At 41.4% G+C, this 19,463-nt stretch overlaps 1 protein-coding gene across 2 annotated transcripts in view; it reads left to right on the forward strand.

The window, feature by feature from the left end:
- pard3ba (par-3 family cell polarity regulator beta a) overlaps positions 1-19,463 on the forward strand; it is a 191,113-nt gene that overhangs the window by 21,709 nt on the left and 149,941 nt on the right. For both annotated transcript variants that reach the window (XM_040038425.1, XM_040038424.1), the window contains exon 3: positions 16,504-16,681. In XM_040038425.1, the coding sequence (XP_039894359.1) occupies positions 16,504-16,681 (178 nt within the window). The remainder of the gene's footprint in view (positions 1-16,503; positions 16,682-19,463) is intronic.

Below are 19,463 nucleotides of genomic sequence, written 5' to 3' on the forward strand. Positions count from 1 at the left end.
TTGCCCTGTCAAGTCCTGATTGGGATGCTGTGACATGACCTTAAAAAGTTGGATTCATCCTTGAAAACCCTCCAAAGTGGCTAAATTATAACAATTCTGCAAAGATGAGTTGGCGATGATCTGAAACATTTAAGTTTGACAAACATACAAAAACATTGGGAATCAGGAAGGAGGCAAATACTTTTTCACACCACTGTAGCCCCCGGGCTTTTTGCAGTTTCTCCGAGTGTTGCATACTCTGACCTTTCAGTGAATTTGTTGGGACACACTCTGTGTCCCTGTGCTAACACACAACTAAATGCTCCAGACCTTTAAAAGGCCCAAACTACTGGTTTTATCGAGGCGCTCACACCAATGATTAGCCACTCCTCGCTGCTACTTGCCATCTTAATTCCGGTTTTAACAATAAGGGTGTACTTAGTTTTCCACAGGACTGCACAGAGACCTGTAAAAAACATGACTGCAGCAGTTGAAATGGTTCGACATTTGTTTTTATAAATTGCTTTCAAACTATTTCTTTTTTTTCATTGGGGTTCTGCCTGCGGGGCCAAAGAATTCTGGCATTAATAGGCATCAATAGGCAGAGAGGCGGGCTTCAGCCTCTACAAAGATAGTTTTGTGTTAATGTTTGGCCGACAACACCGTTAACAGCTGTGTGAAGTGGATTTCAGGATTTTTCTCTTCACTCAGGATAACAATGTCGGATGGTGGTAAAATCATTAAAGCCTGAGTCTTACAGGTAAGATTGTTGTTTATAATACAAATGTGGGAGTACATGCATATCATAAAGTATTGCATAAACAAAGTCCTATGTTCCTATGGTATGAAAAGGAAGAACTGATTTAAAGATGATGTAAGATTTAAATGGATAATCGAGTCATTGTTTCAGCAGTCTGTTTTGCACGGACAGTTAATTAGCAGCTCATAGACGGCGCGTTAATAGGAGAGAGAGAAGTGCTGGTTTAAACACATCATGATGTCTTTTTTTGCAGTCTGTCTTGGCCGTGTAGCACGAGCCTCCTTACAGCTATATGTGGTTTGATGGGGGCTGTCAGCTGGTGTGTTGCACTTGGGATGTAATGCAGCACAAATCTCACTTTTTCCTCTCCAGGCTTTGATGTTGAGTCAATAACTATCTAATAAGACCTGATGGTAGGAACACGTATGCTGATGGGTGTATAGGAGCAAAACTGCAGGTGAGGCTTTCTCCCCCCCCTCCTACCACCTTCAGGCTGTGAGCAATGTTGGCTCTCCATGGAAACGAGAAGTGCAAAGTGTCATTAATGTGTAGTTCATTATCTGTATAAGCAAGCTCTGTGGTGAAACAGCCCCTCAACAATCCAGGGGGCAGCGACACTTTTAGGCAAATGGAAACCAAAACGAGATCCGTTTTTTTTTTTATGACGTGTGTTTACAAAGCAAAGAGTGCGGATTTTCCTTTAAATCATCCCGAGCGTTTCCAAAGCTGTGCTTGCACAAGGAGGAGGGCGACGGGCAGAAAGAAAGAGGTGACGTATTGGAGGAAAGCTCAGTGTCGAGGGAGGGCAGATGGAAACGGGGGGAGGAGCAGAGAGCCACAGGTGAGAGGGCGCCAGCCTCACAGCTCAGAGTTAATCACTCCTTCTATTTCTCTGTCAGATCCCGAGAGGAAGGAGGGAGGGCGGATGGAGCAGCTGGCCTTGCGATGGCCACGGGGAGAAGAAAGCTGATTATTAGACTCTGGCTCTGACTTTTGGGGAAGAAAGCTGGATGTGTGATTTTTCTTCCTGCGTTTGTGTGGGAATGTGTGTTTATGAACATTTATGAGGACGGGGGGGGGGTTATGAGTTTGTGTGTGTGTGTTTTTGTGTCAGTGTGTCGTGTCCACACATGTGAAACAGCAGCAGTGTAACCACCGCTGATGTGTTTCATGCTGCGGGAATGATGAACGAGCCGGTGTGATATTGGTGTTGCCGACATAAGAAATACGAGGCCCGGAGCTCCCTCGTCACCCACCTCCCTCGCTCTTTTGCTCCCTCATCTCCTGCTGCCTCCTTCCTCCTCCTCCCCTTCCACATCTCTCCCTCTCTCAGCCTTTCTGGCATGTGTGATATATGAAGAGTTTGCCCTGTCCCTGTGAGTGTGCTTATATAATAATGTGGCCGGCGCCTCAGCTGGTGTCTCGCTCTTGTGTACGTGTGTGTTTAGCAGCGACTGCGCTCCCAGTTGGACCCCACGTGCTTCATCACTATGACTGCAACAGCTGCTAGGGGAGAGAGACAAACACTGTGGCATTATGTTTTGGTTTTTTCTAACTTCAGACCGAACACAACACCAAAATCTTCCCATTTGACCCTCGACACTTCGTCTCAAGTCCAATAAAACACGCTCACTGTTGATGCTGCCACACTGTCCTGGTGTGGTCGTGCGTTGGCACTCTGTAAGTGCTCCGCAGAGCTTTCTAGAGCCATGCAAATGGGCACCAATGCAAGATATTAAATCGGGCGTGCCTCAGTTTTACTCAAGCTTTCCGTCAGCAATGCTGTGTGCATGTGAGTCCATTAAAAGCGGCCAATCATAAGAGGACAAGTTTTTATCTGCGCTCACAAGATGTGGTGGCTGGTTTGTGCACTTGTCTCTTGTGAGTTGTGAGTCTTGTGCCATAAGATGGAAAATAAACATCTGTGAAATCGCCTGCGATTAAAGAAGTTGTGAATAAGTTTCCTCACTTGTTCTTGCTAACGCAACATTTGTTTTACAGCTCAAGTGTCCTGACTTTCTGCCTCGTTGTGATCACACCGCTCTGAGTAATCTTATATTTTCTGAAAGAGCTCAGTCAAAGCTGTTTGAGCTCTGACTAAGAGCAGAGACATTAAAGTGGACTGTCGCTCTCTGCGCTGGAAGTATTAACATCACGCCCTGGAGAGAAGAAAATGACTCCACCGGCAGAGAAATTAGTTCCATGCGACAGAGTATACTGGCTCTTCAACCTGTCTGTGTGACGTTTTTCAAACAGCCACCCTCTTCTGATGAATCCTCTCCACCTTGTGCATAAGACTGAAGAGGGAGCGATGATATAAAGCAGGAAAATGAAAATCCCCCGCCACGACACATTTATCATGACTTTAACCTGTTTCTTTGTTATCCTCAAGCTTTTTGTTTTGCTTTTCGTTAGCTTCATAGCATAAGTGCCTAAGTCATTTTTTTGTGTTTTCGGAAAACAAGAAAAAACTAATTTTCTAAATATCACATGCATATTTTTAATTGATATTTAATTGATATATAAAAAATGACTTAGGCACTTATGCTATGAAGCTAACGTTTTGTAGAAGGAGTTGTGTGTTTATTTGAGACAGAAGAATGATTTTGTCTTTAAAATGATCATGATTTAAATGCAGTTGTTCTGCCTCTGGAAACACTCATTTTCCCAAAGTTCCATAAAGGAAACCATAAATTGAGTCCCCGTAAGACGAATTGCAACTCAGTCTCTCCCGCCTCGGGTTCAGGCCCCTGTTTTGTGGCGTCCCTCTGAGAGCCCGAGAGGACGAGCAGTCAGCCCGAGCCCCACATCTTAACAATCAAAGCATTTCATGCTGCCTGTGCAGGCGTATCCCTTTCTGTGTTTCCCTGCAAAGGAAACCTCCTTGGTCTCTGATGGGCGGTTTAAAATCATAAACACCTGTCTCCTGAAAGACTAAACATGATTCAGTTTATTGTTCTTACAGCCCGAAAACACAAACCAAAAAGTGCTAGCTAGCTTTGTGAAGGGCTCCACCCTTTGTTCCAGCTCTTCACTGGAAACGATGGCACAGTGATCCTCCTTGAGGATCATCCTTTTTTATGCTCCCATAGTTAATTCTCAAATCTTTGCATTAAAATAAAATCGTCCCACCTCATTCAGCTAAATTCAGTTCATCTTTTAGAAGAAAAATATAAATGAAAACATGTACTGAAGCTCAGCTCAGAGTGAAAGCAGCCAGGTTCTGCTTTCACATTGTGCTGCGTTCCTGTTTGTTCATCTTTGCAGACAAAGCTGGTGTTTATTAACCCGACTTCACTCGCTGTGTGCACCAGTGAGCCTTGGCCGATCATGACCCTGTCGCTGGTTCCATACCGTTCCTTGCTTGGACCATTTCTGATAGATCCTGACCACTGCAGACTGGGAACACCCCACAAGAGCTGCCTTTTTGGACCCATCTTATAGCCATCACAGTTTTGGCCATGTCACTTGCTCCCCTGATATATCCCACCCACTAACAGGTGGCATGATGAAGCGCTAATCAGTGTTATTGACTTTCCCTGTAAGTGGTCATAATGTCTTTCGTCCAGATTAAACTTCAGACTGCACAGTGCAGGGAACAGCTGTGATTGGCACATTTAGAGAACACTTGATTTGCTTTGGTTTTAAATTCTGCTGGTGGAGCACGCACTTTCAGTATTTCTTGATCATGTTTAATTGTGTGAAGCCACAATGTGATTAAAATTCCACCATCTCCACCAACAAACAGGATCCTGCCAGACGCACGGCGACCACAAATACGATAAAACACATTAGAAGAAAATCAGCTTGAGGGGTTTTTGCTTCATTTTTAAACAATTCTTGCAAAGAAGAGAAGGGTTGTTATAGGAAACACATTTAATTTATATTCTAATCCAATAAATCTTTTCTTCCCCTCATATTTAACCCTCTCAGGCTCAAATTAAACTTTTTGTTGCTAATGCACAACCAAGTCCTGCAGTGGTAGTCCTGAGTAAAAAAAACTCATAAAATATGTATGTGGGGTAATCAGGTTGTTAGTTTATAACTGTTGCAAATCGGCAACGCCTGCCTCGAGAGGGTTAAAGTACAGCATTTTGAAGTAGTTGGGAAAGCCCACCTGACCTGAACAACACTTCTGTGCACATTTCCTGCTGTTCCTTATAAAGAGTCCCACAATTCCTTGTATAATATCTGGGGAACAAGGGTGGCTCCTTCCTGTAAGAAATGTGTTTAATTAGTAGTTTTTAACCTGAGTTGCTTTTTTAAAAAAAATCAGGGCTCGCACAAAGTATTTAAAAAAACCTTGTAACCAGTACTAGAGGTGAGTCGTGTCCTCTCTAACACTGTAAACGGGTTCCTGATGCCTGTTGTTTTTTTTGTTTCGTTTTGTTTTTTACATTGTGGAACTGCAGTGTCTGAAGTGTGGGAACTGGGTCAGCATTTGCTAAATTTGCATGAATGCAGATGCTTAGATCGCTGCACCAACAGACGGAGGGATTTACTTTGGTGCGTTAGTATTTAGATCAGTCTGTCAGAGGCATCAAAGAGACATTATGTTTAATGTGAAAGTACTAGCTGCCATTTGGAACTGCTGGCACCTCTTCAAACAGAAACATTTAGAGGGTCAAGTAGTGATGTCTCCGTATATGATTCATTATTTAGAAGCAGTCTTTTACCACAGGCCTGACACTTTCGATTAAGCGTTTGCTCGAGCGCTTTTGTTTGTGAGTGGGAGACTGGATGCGTCACTTTGGCCGCCTTTATGGTTTCTTTTCTAATCTTACATGCTGCTTGTGTGCGCAGTCATTTCTCACTGAGTGTGTGTCTGCAGGCCCATAGCCAGGTGTGTGTATATCTGAGTGGTAATCCCCCACATCTGGTACATGTGCTGTATAGATTGAGGCTGGAATAGAAGCAGGATTAGCCCTGCTCTCACTGGTAATACAACCAATTTTCTACTTGTTTAAATAACACAGGCTAAACATTCCTCTGATGGCCCCTGCAGTGCCCTGAAAGGCTGTGTGCAGGTGAAGTGTGTACAGTACTTAACAGTTGGGTTAGTCTTTGGTATATGCCTGAGTGACTAAGTATATCTCTGTGAGACGAGTCTGAGTGTGTGATCCCTGCTTAATGTTAGGTGTTATTTTAAGGGAGAAGCTGCACTCCAAACTCTGGAAACACAGATTTATCTTATGTTTAATGCACATATCGCTTGTTGTCTCGGGGTTGGTAATTCAGTGCATTGCATAAAAAGCCGGCTGCAAAAGTGTTTCATCACATACAGATATTTCCAAATGGTTTCATTGGAGTTTAAATGCAATCAGTTTCCATTAGTGCTGCACAATCAAAGTACAGCATGCGTTAAACAATAAATCTGAGAATGTATTGTTTGGGGCTATAATACGGTGGTGCGAAAAGTGCTTGCCTCCCTTCCTGATTTCTAATGTTTGTCACACTTAAATTTTTCAGATCATCAAACAGATTAAATATTACAAAGAGATAACACAAATTAAGGGTAAAAAACACCAAACCCACATGGCCCTCTGTGGAAAGTGATGTCTCGTCAGTCCACAGAGTATTTTCCCAAAAGTCTTGGAGATCATCAAAATCTTTTCTGGCAAATGTGAGATGAGCCTTTGTTTTCTTTTTGGTCAGCAGTGGTTTTCTCCTTGAAAGCCCGCTCTCTTTCTTATTGTTGGATCGTGAACTCTGACCTTGACTGAGACGTGTGAGGCCTACGGTTCTTTAATGTTGTTCTGGGGTCTTTTGTGACCTGGATGAGTCGCTGATGTGATCTTGAGTAATTTTGGTCGGCCGGTCACTGCTGAGAAGGTTCACCACTGTTCAAAGTTTTCTCCCTTTGTGTATAATGACTCTGACTGTGGTTTATTGGAGTCCCAAAGGTTTAGAAACGACTTTGTAACCCTTTCCCGACTGGTAGATGTCAGTGTATTTGTTTCTCAGGTGCTTCTTTACGTTCTGTCGTGATGCTTCGAGATCTTTCTTGCTTCACTTTGTGTGTTTATTGAAGCTGAACTCAACTTTTCAAAAAAATGTGGTTAATCACAGTTAATTCATGATTTTACAAGATGGGCAATTACTTTTTCACACAGGACCAGGTAGGTTTGGATAACTTTTCTCCCTTAATCAATGAGATCATCATTTAAAAAAACTGTGTTTTGTATTTACAAGTTATCTTTGTCTAATCTTTAAATTTGTTTGATGATCTAAAACATGTAAGTGTGATAAATAAGCAAAAGACTGAATTCGGGGGAGGCGCAAACACCTCACTCCACTGTATGTTAGCTGGTCATGATCAGTGCTGTGGATCACCTTTTTCTTTCTCTCTGTCTGCACACACTGATAGTTTGATGTGACCTCCTTGTTTCAGACTGTCAACAGTGGTTTGTATCTTGTTGTAAACCCTCTGTATTTCTCTTCATGAAGGCGGCTCTTAATTTTAGACTTGGATAATTATATACGGCTCCTTCTTCGAGAATGTCCTTGACTTGGTTAGATGTTGTGAATTTGTTTTTCTTAACCATGGAAATGGTTCTGTCATCATCCACTTTAGTTGTCTTCTGTGGTCTCTCAGGCCTCTGCGCTGGCCAGTCCAGTCCTTCAAAAGAATGAACCAATTTGTTGACGTGGCCACTTCTATAAAGTTTTTTCTACGTCTCTGTTAGTTCAGTTTTTTAATGATGCCGCCCTCACGTACATAACGTCTTTGAGCCTCATATTTAAAAATAAACTCAAAAGCTATAAATTACAAATTCATCACTTTGAATCAACTTCTGATATTTTGTTTTCTTTATTTGTGCGTGAAGTAACAAGAGAACAAGAATTCTTCACTCATTAAATTTAAGTCTCTGAAAATGGCTGCACAGTTAATGCAGATTTACTGTAAGACCCTGAATCTGAAAGTCTGCACACCAATCACATCTTGGATCGCTTGATTTAAAATCCAGTGCGGTGGTGTACTGAGACAACACTGCAACAGCACTCTTTGTCCAACATGTCATGGACCTAATTGTATGCATGTCCTGTGTAGTCTGTATAGACAGATGAGTAACAAGTGTAAAACACAAAGGCAGGTCATCTTGTTATAATGCAATGTTCTTCATGGTTTTTATACATGCATATATCTGACACACATCAGTCATCTAAGCATTGCAGAAGACCAGTGACACCAGCAAAAGCCATGGCCACCTCATACAGGAGAAACTTGTAGAAAATGACAAAAGGCCGTTTTTCATCTGATCTCCAAGGTGCCCAAATTCTAGCTATTTAAGAATCTCTGGGATCCACCAGAACAAGCCTGAACCATTTAATGCACAGGACCCAAAGGAGTGTATCGTGTGTTTGTGCCCTGAGAGACAGATTATATACCATCAATCCATAAAAAAACAAGCTATAAGATTGGGATGAAATGGAGTGAAATACATATTTGATCCTCTACAACCCAGCCAGAATTCTGGCTCCCACCGATGGGCATCTAGATTACAATCAATCAGCCAGTCAATTACAGATTCTCCTGATCTCAACTCCTTATGTGTACATCTGTCCACAGAAGACCATCAGCAAGAAGATTGGTGATAAATGCAGGTGTGATTATTCAGAAATGGAAGAAATGTAAAATCAGTCGCCCTCAGTCTGGTGCTCCATCCAAAATAATCATGAGAAAGGTGGTGGGTTAGCCCAAAACTACACAGAACTACAGTAATCAAATGATTGGTTCCCCTGTAGAGTTAGGAAGGTGATACTAGTGTTGTACCTTAACTTTGGAATCATATTTTGACCATTTTTGTATATGTAATATGCTTCAATATTAACTATGCAGCAAAAAAACAGCCAAATTATGAAGTTTCTTGAATTTAAATGAGAAAATATGAAGATGTAATCAGTGTAAAGGGTGAAATGACTTTTAATTTTCAGTACTCAGCAGTTTTTAATGCACCGCCCTGCAGCCAGCCAGCCTCATAAACGACTCTGCATTATCCCCCATAATCCAGCATTTCTAATAATACATACAATGCGCTTTCCCTTAAAGCTGAACCTAATAGAACTGCGTGAGTTCTCTATGTGTTTTACTAATATGCCTCCTGGAATCAGCTGAATATAACTGATTGATAATATCCACCGGTACAGTTTGTATATCCGATTATCCAGCAGCCGCTCCAGCTTGATCTTTATAGCTAAGACTGTTACTAATTACATTCACCTGCTAGCTGATTTGAAAAAAGAGCAAATGACTTTCCACGCTTTGCTCCTGATTGATTGCCATTTCTAACGTGATGTCATGGATATGGAGAGCCAAATTTGTGCTCATTCAGCCCTCCGTACCTGTGCTCTGTCAATATTCATCAGGCTTTACAGCTGTGGAGAAACTCATTCTCCACACGTGCTCTTCCGCTCTTTGATGAACAGCCTCTAATTCATACATGGAGGGAAGATGATGGCGTTGCAAACACTTTCACACAGGGATATTCACACCTCAGCTGCTTGAAATTCAGAAACCCGAAAAACAACAGCAGATGTACAAATGCACACTTACATGTAGGAGCCATATGGAGAAAGTGTTTTTGTTCCGCCGGCTGACCGAAAACTGCAGTTTGAATACTTTCAGCTACGGCGCGATCCGAAAATGTATACACAGAGTCAGATCGTCAGGTAGTGCAGGCTTTCATTTTCTGCAGGCGAGTCAAGACACTGAGCGTGGGAGGCTTATACTCTTTGATTCAGATTTAAGTGGTTTTTTTTTTTTTTGTTGTTGTTTTTTTAAAGCGGATCTCTAAAATCGTCTGTACTTTAGAGAAGAAAGTGTGTGTGTGTGTGTGTGTGGGGGGGGGGGGGGTATATATGTGTGTGAGAGAGAGATGATTGGGTTACCATACTACTGTCAGGATGCTGTGCACTCCTTCTGAATTATGCATCTCTCGTTCAAAGAAAGAATGAAGAATAGCGTGAGAGAGAGAAAACGGAGAAGAGGGGGCAGTCGTAAGATAAATGACAACAGCACAAAAGCATCTCAATAGACTGGTACCACACACACACACACACACACACACACACACACACACACACACACACACACACACACACACACACAAATGTACACACACGCTCACACAGCAGTGCTAGACAGCGATGAGAGAGGAGAAGAAAAATGGGTTGATTAGTACCAGCGGATGGAAAAGGGAAGTGTGTATGTTTGTTTGTGAGGTTTTTGTGTGCATGTGTTGGTGACACTTATGTAAAGGTTAGTTGTATCCACATGCAGTAGCCTTTGACTAAAGCAAGGTGGCACTGTTTATCCTCGAACTGTGAAGTAGTGTGTCTCAGATTGTGTCTGCACATAGTCTAAGAGATATGTAGTGTGTGTATGTGTGTGGTGTGTATGTGTGTGTGTGTATATATACATATATACGTATACGTGTATATGTGTGTGTGTGTGTGTGTGTGTGTGTGTGTGTGTGTGTGTATTTTTCAATGATGCCATTATGAAGTGTGTGAGCTTCTCTGCGAGTGTGTCTCTGTGCGTATCATACTATCCTCTTCCCTGTCTGTTCCATAAAGCACTTGCTGCATTTGGCTAATTAATTTTTAGCACGTACATAAATTATTTAAAACACCCAACTGGTCCATCTGTGAGTTGCAACATGTAAAAATATCAGCAGGATAATTTCATATCCCGGCTGTTTAAAAATTCAGCAGTGATAAATAGGATGCACGCAGTCGTCGGCGTTAACATACAGCTTGAGTCAAAGAAATGTCAGTCATAGTAATAGTCGTGATTTTTAAGTGTATTGATTCCCAATGAAGAAATCCTGTTTGTTTTGATCTCACATGTCAGGGAGGCCAAAGGTTAGGCTTGGGCATTTTAGAAAAGCAAATGGAGTCATTGTCCAAGATCAGTACCTCAGAGGGTACCTCTGTAGAAGGAAGGCAGGTCAACTAATCTGGACACAAAAATACAATTTAATTAAACAACTGAGAACATGTTAAAGTTAAATAAATGATGAACAATAGATATAGAAAGCCCAAAGTAGTATTAAAAAAAAAAAGTGTAAAAAATAAAAAATAAAATCACAAACCAATAAAATCAATACGTCTATCTGAATCTGGTCTTTAGCAGGTCTTAAAATAGTTTAAGTGCAACCTCAGATAAACAGTAATACATGTCATTATTTATTTAATTAACTACACCCTTATTCATTAAGAAGGTGAGTAGCTGGTGATCAAATGCACTGATTACTGATTACCAGCACGCCCTGTGTAAAAGCAGAAGATTTGACGATTTGCTGTACAGAAATGTTTCAGCATGCTTTAACACAATACCAACGAGAACTAAAGAAATCGTTAATGATGTATAAGGTTATAAGGCCGTTTCTAAACAATTTGAAGTCGTCATACTAGAATGAGAAAGAGGGAAAACATTCAAGATGGCTGCCACTTTTGAAGTTAAAATAGTGAAAATGTTTGAAGACAAACAAGTTTAGCCAACGTTAGCTAACAAATTGTTAGCTAAACAGTCGTTAAACAGTTTGTTATCCCCAATGTTTAGTGACATTAAATGGATATGTAGAAGTGGATACATGCTTAAATTGTAATCTGATAGTTATAGATGCATGGAAACAGTTAGCTAACCAAAACTGGTACATTTTTAAGCTAAATGTAATCGCAAATCTTAACTATTAGGCTGAAATTAGGCCAGATCCGAACGTATCTGAACACCAGAGGTGCTGTTTTTGACAAGGTTCTTGAGTGGACTGAACTGCGGGACTACGTCATATTTTATCAAGGTGGTGTTGAACCGTGCCCTGCTCCTAGCTAACAGCCATTTTAATGAAAAAACTGTCTTTGAGTTCTCATACAGGTAAAATCTGCTTTGCTATGAGTGCGCTTCCTGCAACTACAGTATTTTGTGTGTAGTGTAATAAACAATAGACCTTACAAACATCAAAAGTATTTTAATACTGAAAAGCTCCTACTGACACTCACTTTGTTGTGTTTCTATTTTGTCATAATGACAGACATACCTTTTTCAAACAGCTGAAAGCAGAAAAATCACAGGTGCCTTAAGAATATGACAAAGTTGATTTGAAAGTTTTATGGAAAATCTTAACTTACAGTGTTAAAAACAAACAAAATGTGCGGGATCACAACCCTTTGAATTCTTAGAAATGCAATTTCTATTTTGGCGTAGTCATTTAAATCTATTCAAACACAGCAAAGAAAGAATATTAAAGATAAATAAGTGTGTTTATTTTACTTTATTATATCTTATTGTGATGAAGGATGTGTGTGGGAGGATGTACGCTGCCTATCTTTAAATTTAAAAATCTGTGTGCTTTGTCTGCTGAAGGCTTCATATATGGCAACATCTTAACTCTGTGCCCCAGGCAGTGTGTACATACACAGACACATTATTTATCTATATCCATGCTTCACACATGGTTTTATATATGGCTTTCATGTATTTCTTGGTAATCACTTTGGCCCTGCAACACACACACACACACACACACACACACACACACACACACACACACACACACACACACACACACCCACACCCCGCCTGGTCACGTTGGATATACACACAGTGTTGTGATTTACAGATGATCATAACATGGCAGTATAGAGGACTTAGTTATTCGTATTTGTCATGAGTATCTGTGTGTGTTTGTTATGGAAATGAGACCGAGGGGTCACATTATTCAGCAGTAGTTGACATGCAGCCTCCCCAGGTCCATATCAATATCCCCCCACGGACGCAGCAGGAAAAATAAGGCAATTTGTTTCCTAGAATATTAATGACAGTCAGGAAGGACCGAGAGAAACTGATGTTAAGTAAACGCTCTCTGAACCATACAAGGTGTTGTTCTTCATCCTGGGGCAGAGAGGCCTCCAAGGGGAAGATGTTGGTATTGTAATTGAAGGACTGAATTTCAAATTGCTGTGCTTTGGAAAACTGAGCTTTTCCCAGGTTTATTTAAGTAGCATCCTACAATATTCATCTTTTCTATTCTACACAGTTTAAGGCCTGGATTACCCAAACAAAAAAAAACCCCCACACACAAATCCCACTGTGCTGAAATCAGGTTTTGTGCCACAGATGTTCACAGCTGTCCAAATGCAGTGGTGGTAAATGCATTTAGTTTCTGAACATGTTTTAAAAATGCATCAGCAGTTTGCTCTCTTAGAAACACATTGTTGTTCCATTAATAACAGATAATCCACTGATTTAACCAGTTTCTGTGAAACTGGGCAAAGACTGAAATATCTCCGATGATCCATTTGAAACACATTCGTTGTCCGAAGAGGATGACTCATGACTGGAATTTGACACGTTACAAAAAAGTGTTTGTAAACTGTTTAACACATGATACTAGTATGATTTATGAATGCTTTTTAACTCCCTAGTTTCTTATCTAGAAACATTGTCTGTCCAAAAATGTTAAAATCTATAAACCACCTTCAAATAGAAATGGGTTTTATTTGTCACTCGTTGTGTAATAGGGGACAGTTGTTGCTATTGGATGATCCAGACTTTGTGGCGTATGTAACCCTCTTAAACATTTGCCACCCCATCTTACGCTGATATTCACTTCATTTGGTGATAATGTGGTTTTAGTTGGCGCACTTTTGTGTTGCTGACGGCTACTTTGTTACAGGGATGTCAGAAGAATTGACACTTTTAATGCCAAAATTCTAAAAATGAGATGTTACTTGTTTCTTTTTTTTTTTTTTTTTCCATTTAGTGCTGTAGGTACGTACTGTAGGAAACGTAATGAGACTGCAGTTGTTCCAGAGCTGACAGGGGCAACACCTACAAATGGCTATAAGCGCTACTGTACTTTTCACACAAAGGGAAGGAAAAACTTCCAATTTAGTGAAGCACCTAAAAGGCTAGCATCCAGATCTGAATGAATTATCCTTCTGATGTTACCCTAAAATTTCCATGACCATCTTGTTTGGGACAGCTGGTCTGAAATTAGCTTTATTACTTTAGCTAAAATGTTTTCTGTTATAGAAATGCTTAAGCTAAAGTCCCGTAACTAACGTTATACCCTGTAGTAGGCTACTCAGCAGCCATCCTAATATTCAACTAGTTCCAAGGTGCTTTATACTGTAGGGTAAAACCCTACAATGACACAGAGAAAATAAAGTAAACCACAACAATCATATTACTGTCCCACTGAGCAAGTGCAGTGGCAACAGTGGGAAGGAAAAACTCCCTTTTAACAGGCAGGAACCTACGGCAGATCCAACCAGTTGGGAGTGAGTGGAAAATATTTCAGTTTCTGCCCTGTTGCTGTTTTTACTGGCCAAAATGACATTTTTATTAAACGTTTAGAAGGTTCTTAATAATGGATCTTTCATTACAATGGATGATCATTTTGATTTCATGTTGACCTGGGTATCAAGAATCGTGTAATTCTTTTGGTCCTCGACTGCTAAATTTCTGGTATCAGCACATCCCTACAAATAGCAGAACCCCACTGAGATATCCTGGTCTCTGCTCACTGTGTACTTGGATTGTAATCAGCATGTTTGTATTCGTAATGTGAACTTGTTAGCATGCTACTGTTAGCATTTAGATCTACTGAGGTGCACTATATCTTTAAACACATCAAGCAAAGGTACATTTATCTTAATTTTACTTAGGTGGTAGGAAATGCTGCTGTTCCAGGGTAACCAGAACAGGCTTGGTGTAACTGGCTCTTTATTGTGTATCCCTAAAGTGTTTTTAGGTCTTCTTGGGGTGGTCTGTTCTGCTCTGAATTCAAACTGTAGCTTGTCAGCAAATGACTTGACTTTCACCTTCGTCAGCACCCAACAACCGTCACCTATAATGGCACCATGTTGGGATACGGCACCCTTTATGGACTTGTTCTAATTAGCTGTTAATTACATTTTTTATACATAGAACCAGTTTGTTTAGGAAAACTTTTTTTCTTTTTATATGTAAGAAGTTTTTTCTTAACTTAACAGGATTTTTCCTGCATGCAATGCAAAGGCATCTTGAGCAGATGCTACTTGATTGGATTGGGTCAAGTTAAAGGTTACGGCTTAGCGCCGAGCATCTCGTGATCAATGGAAAGTCATCGCTGAGACTCAAAAACAGTACTTCATTTTGTTGATACTTTGTGTTTGATTGAGTGATGAGCGGAAGCAGCGGGGCGGCCTTCATCAGCATCACTCCCCTGCCTGTGTCAGCCATAAAAAATTAACTCCTGAAAAGCAAATCATCATCATCCCTCCATACATTAAAAGAAGTTGTTCTTCAAAACAAATAAATCGTTCTCGAGGGGAGCTCATCATCACTGTGTGTTTGCGCGTGGTAGTTTGTGTGTGTGTGTGTGTGTGTGTGCGCGCGCGCGTCACGTTATGCTCGGAGACTTCTTCTTTGATTGATGCTGTCAACGAGTTTGGAGAAAGAGACGGAGGCTCGGGAGAGTTGGAGATAAGCAGAGAAAGAGGAAAGAAGATAAAGAAGAGAGAAGGAGCTCGCGAAGCATCCATCAGCCAGCGCAATCAGATTGTTTTCCTGGCGATCTGTCTTTTCTTTTCCCTTCTTTGCATCTGCCAGCCGCTCAATCCCTCATCTCGCAGCTCACGCCAACGCTCATACGTATGCGCGCATGAATACAGTTGACGAATCTCCTTTGCATGGCGTTGGCCAGGTGTCATGAGGATATTGAATCACGGGAGGTTGAGGTGAGAGGCGGCGTCACAGTGTGATGGATGATGCATATCTCTCCGCCTACTCCGTGCGCATTGTTTATACACACACACACACACACACACACACACACACACACACACACACACACACACACACACACACACACACACACACACAGGGTCTGTTTGGTTATTGTTGTTGTTGTTGTTAATTGACGCCCTAAACTCGTCTGTTGTTTTATTTCCTTCCCTCGTTCCATCGCGGTTATTGCTTTTCATTAAGTGGTCATTTCCCTTCGCAGCCGCCATCTAATGAGAGCGTCACGCCGCCACGCGCCCATTTATCAAACCAATCCGTGCAATAGCACGGATCGCAGCGGGCACACACACACAAACATGCGCTCGCTCCCCTATCTGCCATCATGTCCCTGTCTCAATTAGGATTGTTTGTCATTCTCCTGCCCTCCATCCCCTGTTCATTTGGCCGCCCCCGTCTCTTCCCGTCGTCTCATTGTGTCAGCCGTGTCATTGTGTTTGACAGCTTCTCATTCTCACGTCAGATCTCATTTGAGCGCTAATTTCATACGTGCACACCTCGCCCCGGGCCTCGCCGTGTGTCACGTCCCCCGAACTGGACGAAATGGCCGGTCAGAGTTTTTCTCCTTTGTTCACGAAATACAGAAGTCATCGTGTCGCTGCGGAGGCACCAGCCGGTGTGTTATGCACTGTAAGGGGTTTGAGAGTGAATGAGCTGTGAATCCAGCTCTGTTTGCTTTCCTCAGACACACACACACAGTCACACACGCATCTGCATACTTGGCAGAACGAAGCAGGTTGCATCCCCACTGCCGGCAAGATAAATCACATAAAAGCCTTCCTGTGATCACGGCACAGTGGAGATGCTATATAACCTGGCTGTGTGTTTCCAGCTTGTTCATATGCCAGGACTCATATTGTTTATCCTGTCACGCTTGTCTCAAGAAAAGCTTGTTGGTTTCAGATTTGTGTACATATCATGTTTAATATTTTCGAACATTTAGGATGCAGTTTTAACTTTTTTGTTTGTCTTCCAGCTGGTGGCAGTGTTTAACAAACCCCAGCATGTGAGGACGGAGAGCCCCCGAGAGAGCATGTCTAACAGCTCGTCCAGTGCTGCCCCGAGTCCAGAGCCCTTCACCTACTACCCCCACCTGCAGTACCAGGATGAAGACAGAGGAGAGATCGAAGTGAACGAGGCCGTCCTCAAAGCCAGTACGTCCCTACCCTGCTGTGTAACTTTTTCGTGTGCACGTGTTAATTATGCAAGTTGAGCCTCAACTCGTGAAAATACACTTTTCCTGACACAGATGTAAGAGAAGAGTCTGCAAAAATCTCTTAAACACCTGAACAACCGAGGCTATACTCAATCAACACATTTTTTTTGTGCATGTGAGAAGGGGTATCATGGTGATACAGCTGTGTGTGTGTGTGTGTGTGTGTGTGTGTGTGTGTGTGTGTGTGTGTGTGTGTAGGTGTGTGACTGCATGTGTGTGTGAGAGAGGGCGAGAGAATCAGAAAGTGCATTTCTGGAACAGATGCAAGCCGAACACAGAAACTTTTTGCCTGTAACTTGATGGCGTGTGAAAACAGATGCAGCGTTGACGCAACCTGCTCTCCTGGCGTCCTCACTTAGCATTCTTTACTTAGTCTGAGCAAAGTGTAAGAACGAGAACCAACTGAGAGCCACCGAGGCAGCAATGCAGCATTCATTTAGAAAAACAAAAAACAACTGCTGAGGATTGAGTTGCATTTTAATTTTAAAAAAACACAATTGGAAAATGCCCATTTACACCTCAGCCCTGTTGTTTTTGACACTGAAATTACACTTTGGGATTGGGAGGTCTGTTAAGGTACTTGACTGATAAATGTTATATCATTTTCCTATCGTCCCCTGTTGTTTTTGGATATTATTCTGCTTCTAAAATAAGTGAAGTGCTTTGGGGAAAAAAATCCACATCTCACATTATTTAGTTTTGTATTCTGACCAAGTGAACCTGTTGCTGCTATAAGTTAGCCAAGCTATGGCAATGATACCAACTGACAAAGAAGATGTGAAGGTAAAGTCAAAATTAAGCCAATCCACAAGATGTCAAAGCTTGCAGTTCCTCTACTGGCCACTTGAGGCAGGCTCTAAAAGCAAGTCCATCCCTTCAGATTCATTACAAATAGGTTTAGCTTACCTAGTTTTCCCTTTGTGACATCTACACAAGGTTGGTTACTTACCTGATTAAACTTTATCAACTAGTGCATGCATAACAGAAGTTTTGGGTATATAAATGAGTTGTTATTTTTGTGAAATAAAAATGATATGAGGCTGTTATATGGTGTCATAAGTACATAAATGCTAAAAACAAGTCATCTTAGCAACTGCCTAGCAATAGGCTAGGCAACATAATAACAGCATATTATCTGATCTGGATAAGAACCTTCAGGGGCTTTCTGAGTGACAAGTAGTTTTAACTTTGTCTTAGTGCAACTAAACAGTGAACAAGACAATCCAAATGTATATTTAGATTACACTTTGTGTTGAGCCTGTTTTTTTTCCATCATTCATATTTAGTCCTGTTTAATATCATATTTAATTATGGATCCACCATGCTGATCAAGCTAACTTGGCAGTGCTAAGATTAGATGAGACTTCTCCAGCTGTACCCATGTGATCAAAGGTGGTCACATTTGGTTTAAAGAGGTAAAACATTAAGACAGTAGTCTACATACCAGTGCACAACTTATCTTTATATCCAGTCTGTCTTTTATACTTTTAATAACAACACTGTTTAGCATGTATGTTGTTTGATACAAGCTGCTTCACCATGCCTTGTGTATATATATAAGTAAGTGATGACAAATATATGTTAAAAATGAGAAAAGCTGATCAAAGTTGACAGCTGATTTAATTTTCAGAATAATAATTATTATTAATAATAATCAGAATGGTGCGAGTAGGAGGATGTGTGGTTACCATAGTGTGAATAAAGCTACTAGAGAATTTTAAATATGCATTGCAAATATACATGCCAACCTGCTGCACAGCGTCTTTTATATTTATTAGTCTCTGTTTTTGGTTTAGCTTTAGTTTTTAGACAGACTGGTTTAGCTCTGTGTGCGAGCAGAGAAGTTTAAATTCCTGTGGCCTTGAGTCACTTGTAGGACTTTTCCTCTGATCTGTCCTGGTCTTGTTATGTACTCCTTCTGTAGGAAATCAGACGGTGGGAATGGCTATGAAAAATAAGTCTTACCAAGGCTGTTAGAAGCTCGGTGACTCGATCAAGGGGGATTGATGCTGTTTGGTGCCGCTCATTCCACAGTCAATCTGATGCACTCATCAGTTTAATATGGAGGATGACAGATTACTATGTTTGTGAAGTGGAGCTGATATAAAAAGTAAACGTCCTTGCAGTCAGAAAATAAAGTATAGAAGTTACTGGGTCTACAGAGGGGAAACGGCATAAGAAGAGTATTCAGTCAGAAGCCTGATGGAGCCTCTGGTGAAATATCTGCTCTGTCTGGGCTGTAGGCTGCTCCGGCTATAGATACATTTTACTGTAAATAATCGGAGCAGAATTTTTCCCTCATTCTTTTCCATTCCTGGGCCTTGGATTGATTAATTTTTGAGTGCCAAGTGACCAAGTGAAAGATGAAAAGCAAGATAAAAGAGCCTTGATGGGATTTAATAAGGGTCTGTCTAATCACTGGGTCACCCTGCAACCCCTTTCATTCTCCTCCCTCCATCTGTTAACCGTAGAGGAACAGTGTGATACCCCCACGCATACAACTGGCCTTTGCTAGCCCTCTCTGTGTGCCCACTTTCACCCATGCCCCATCATCTGCCTTCTCGCCTCTCGACCCACTCATTTTTTCCCCTTTTCTGCTATTCAGCTTCAACCACCTGCCATCTAGCTCCACAGCCGAGGCCCTAGACCTTGACCCCCCTCACCCACAGGAAATCTTTTCTCTCACCCTCCCATCCAAGCCCGCTTTCCCTGCGTCTGCA

This window comes from Simochromis diagramma, unplaced genomic scaffold, assembly GCF_900408965.1.
Source record: "Simochromis diagramma unplaced genomic scaffold, fSimDia1.1 OVJJ01000413.1, whole genome shotgun sequence".
Classification (NCBI taxonomy): domain Eukaryota; kingdom Metazoa; phylum Chordata; class Actinopteri; order Cichliformes; family Cichlidae; genus Simochromis; species Simochromis diagramma.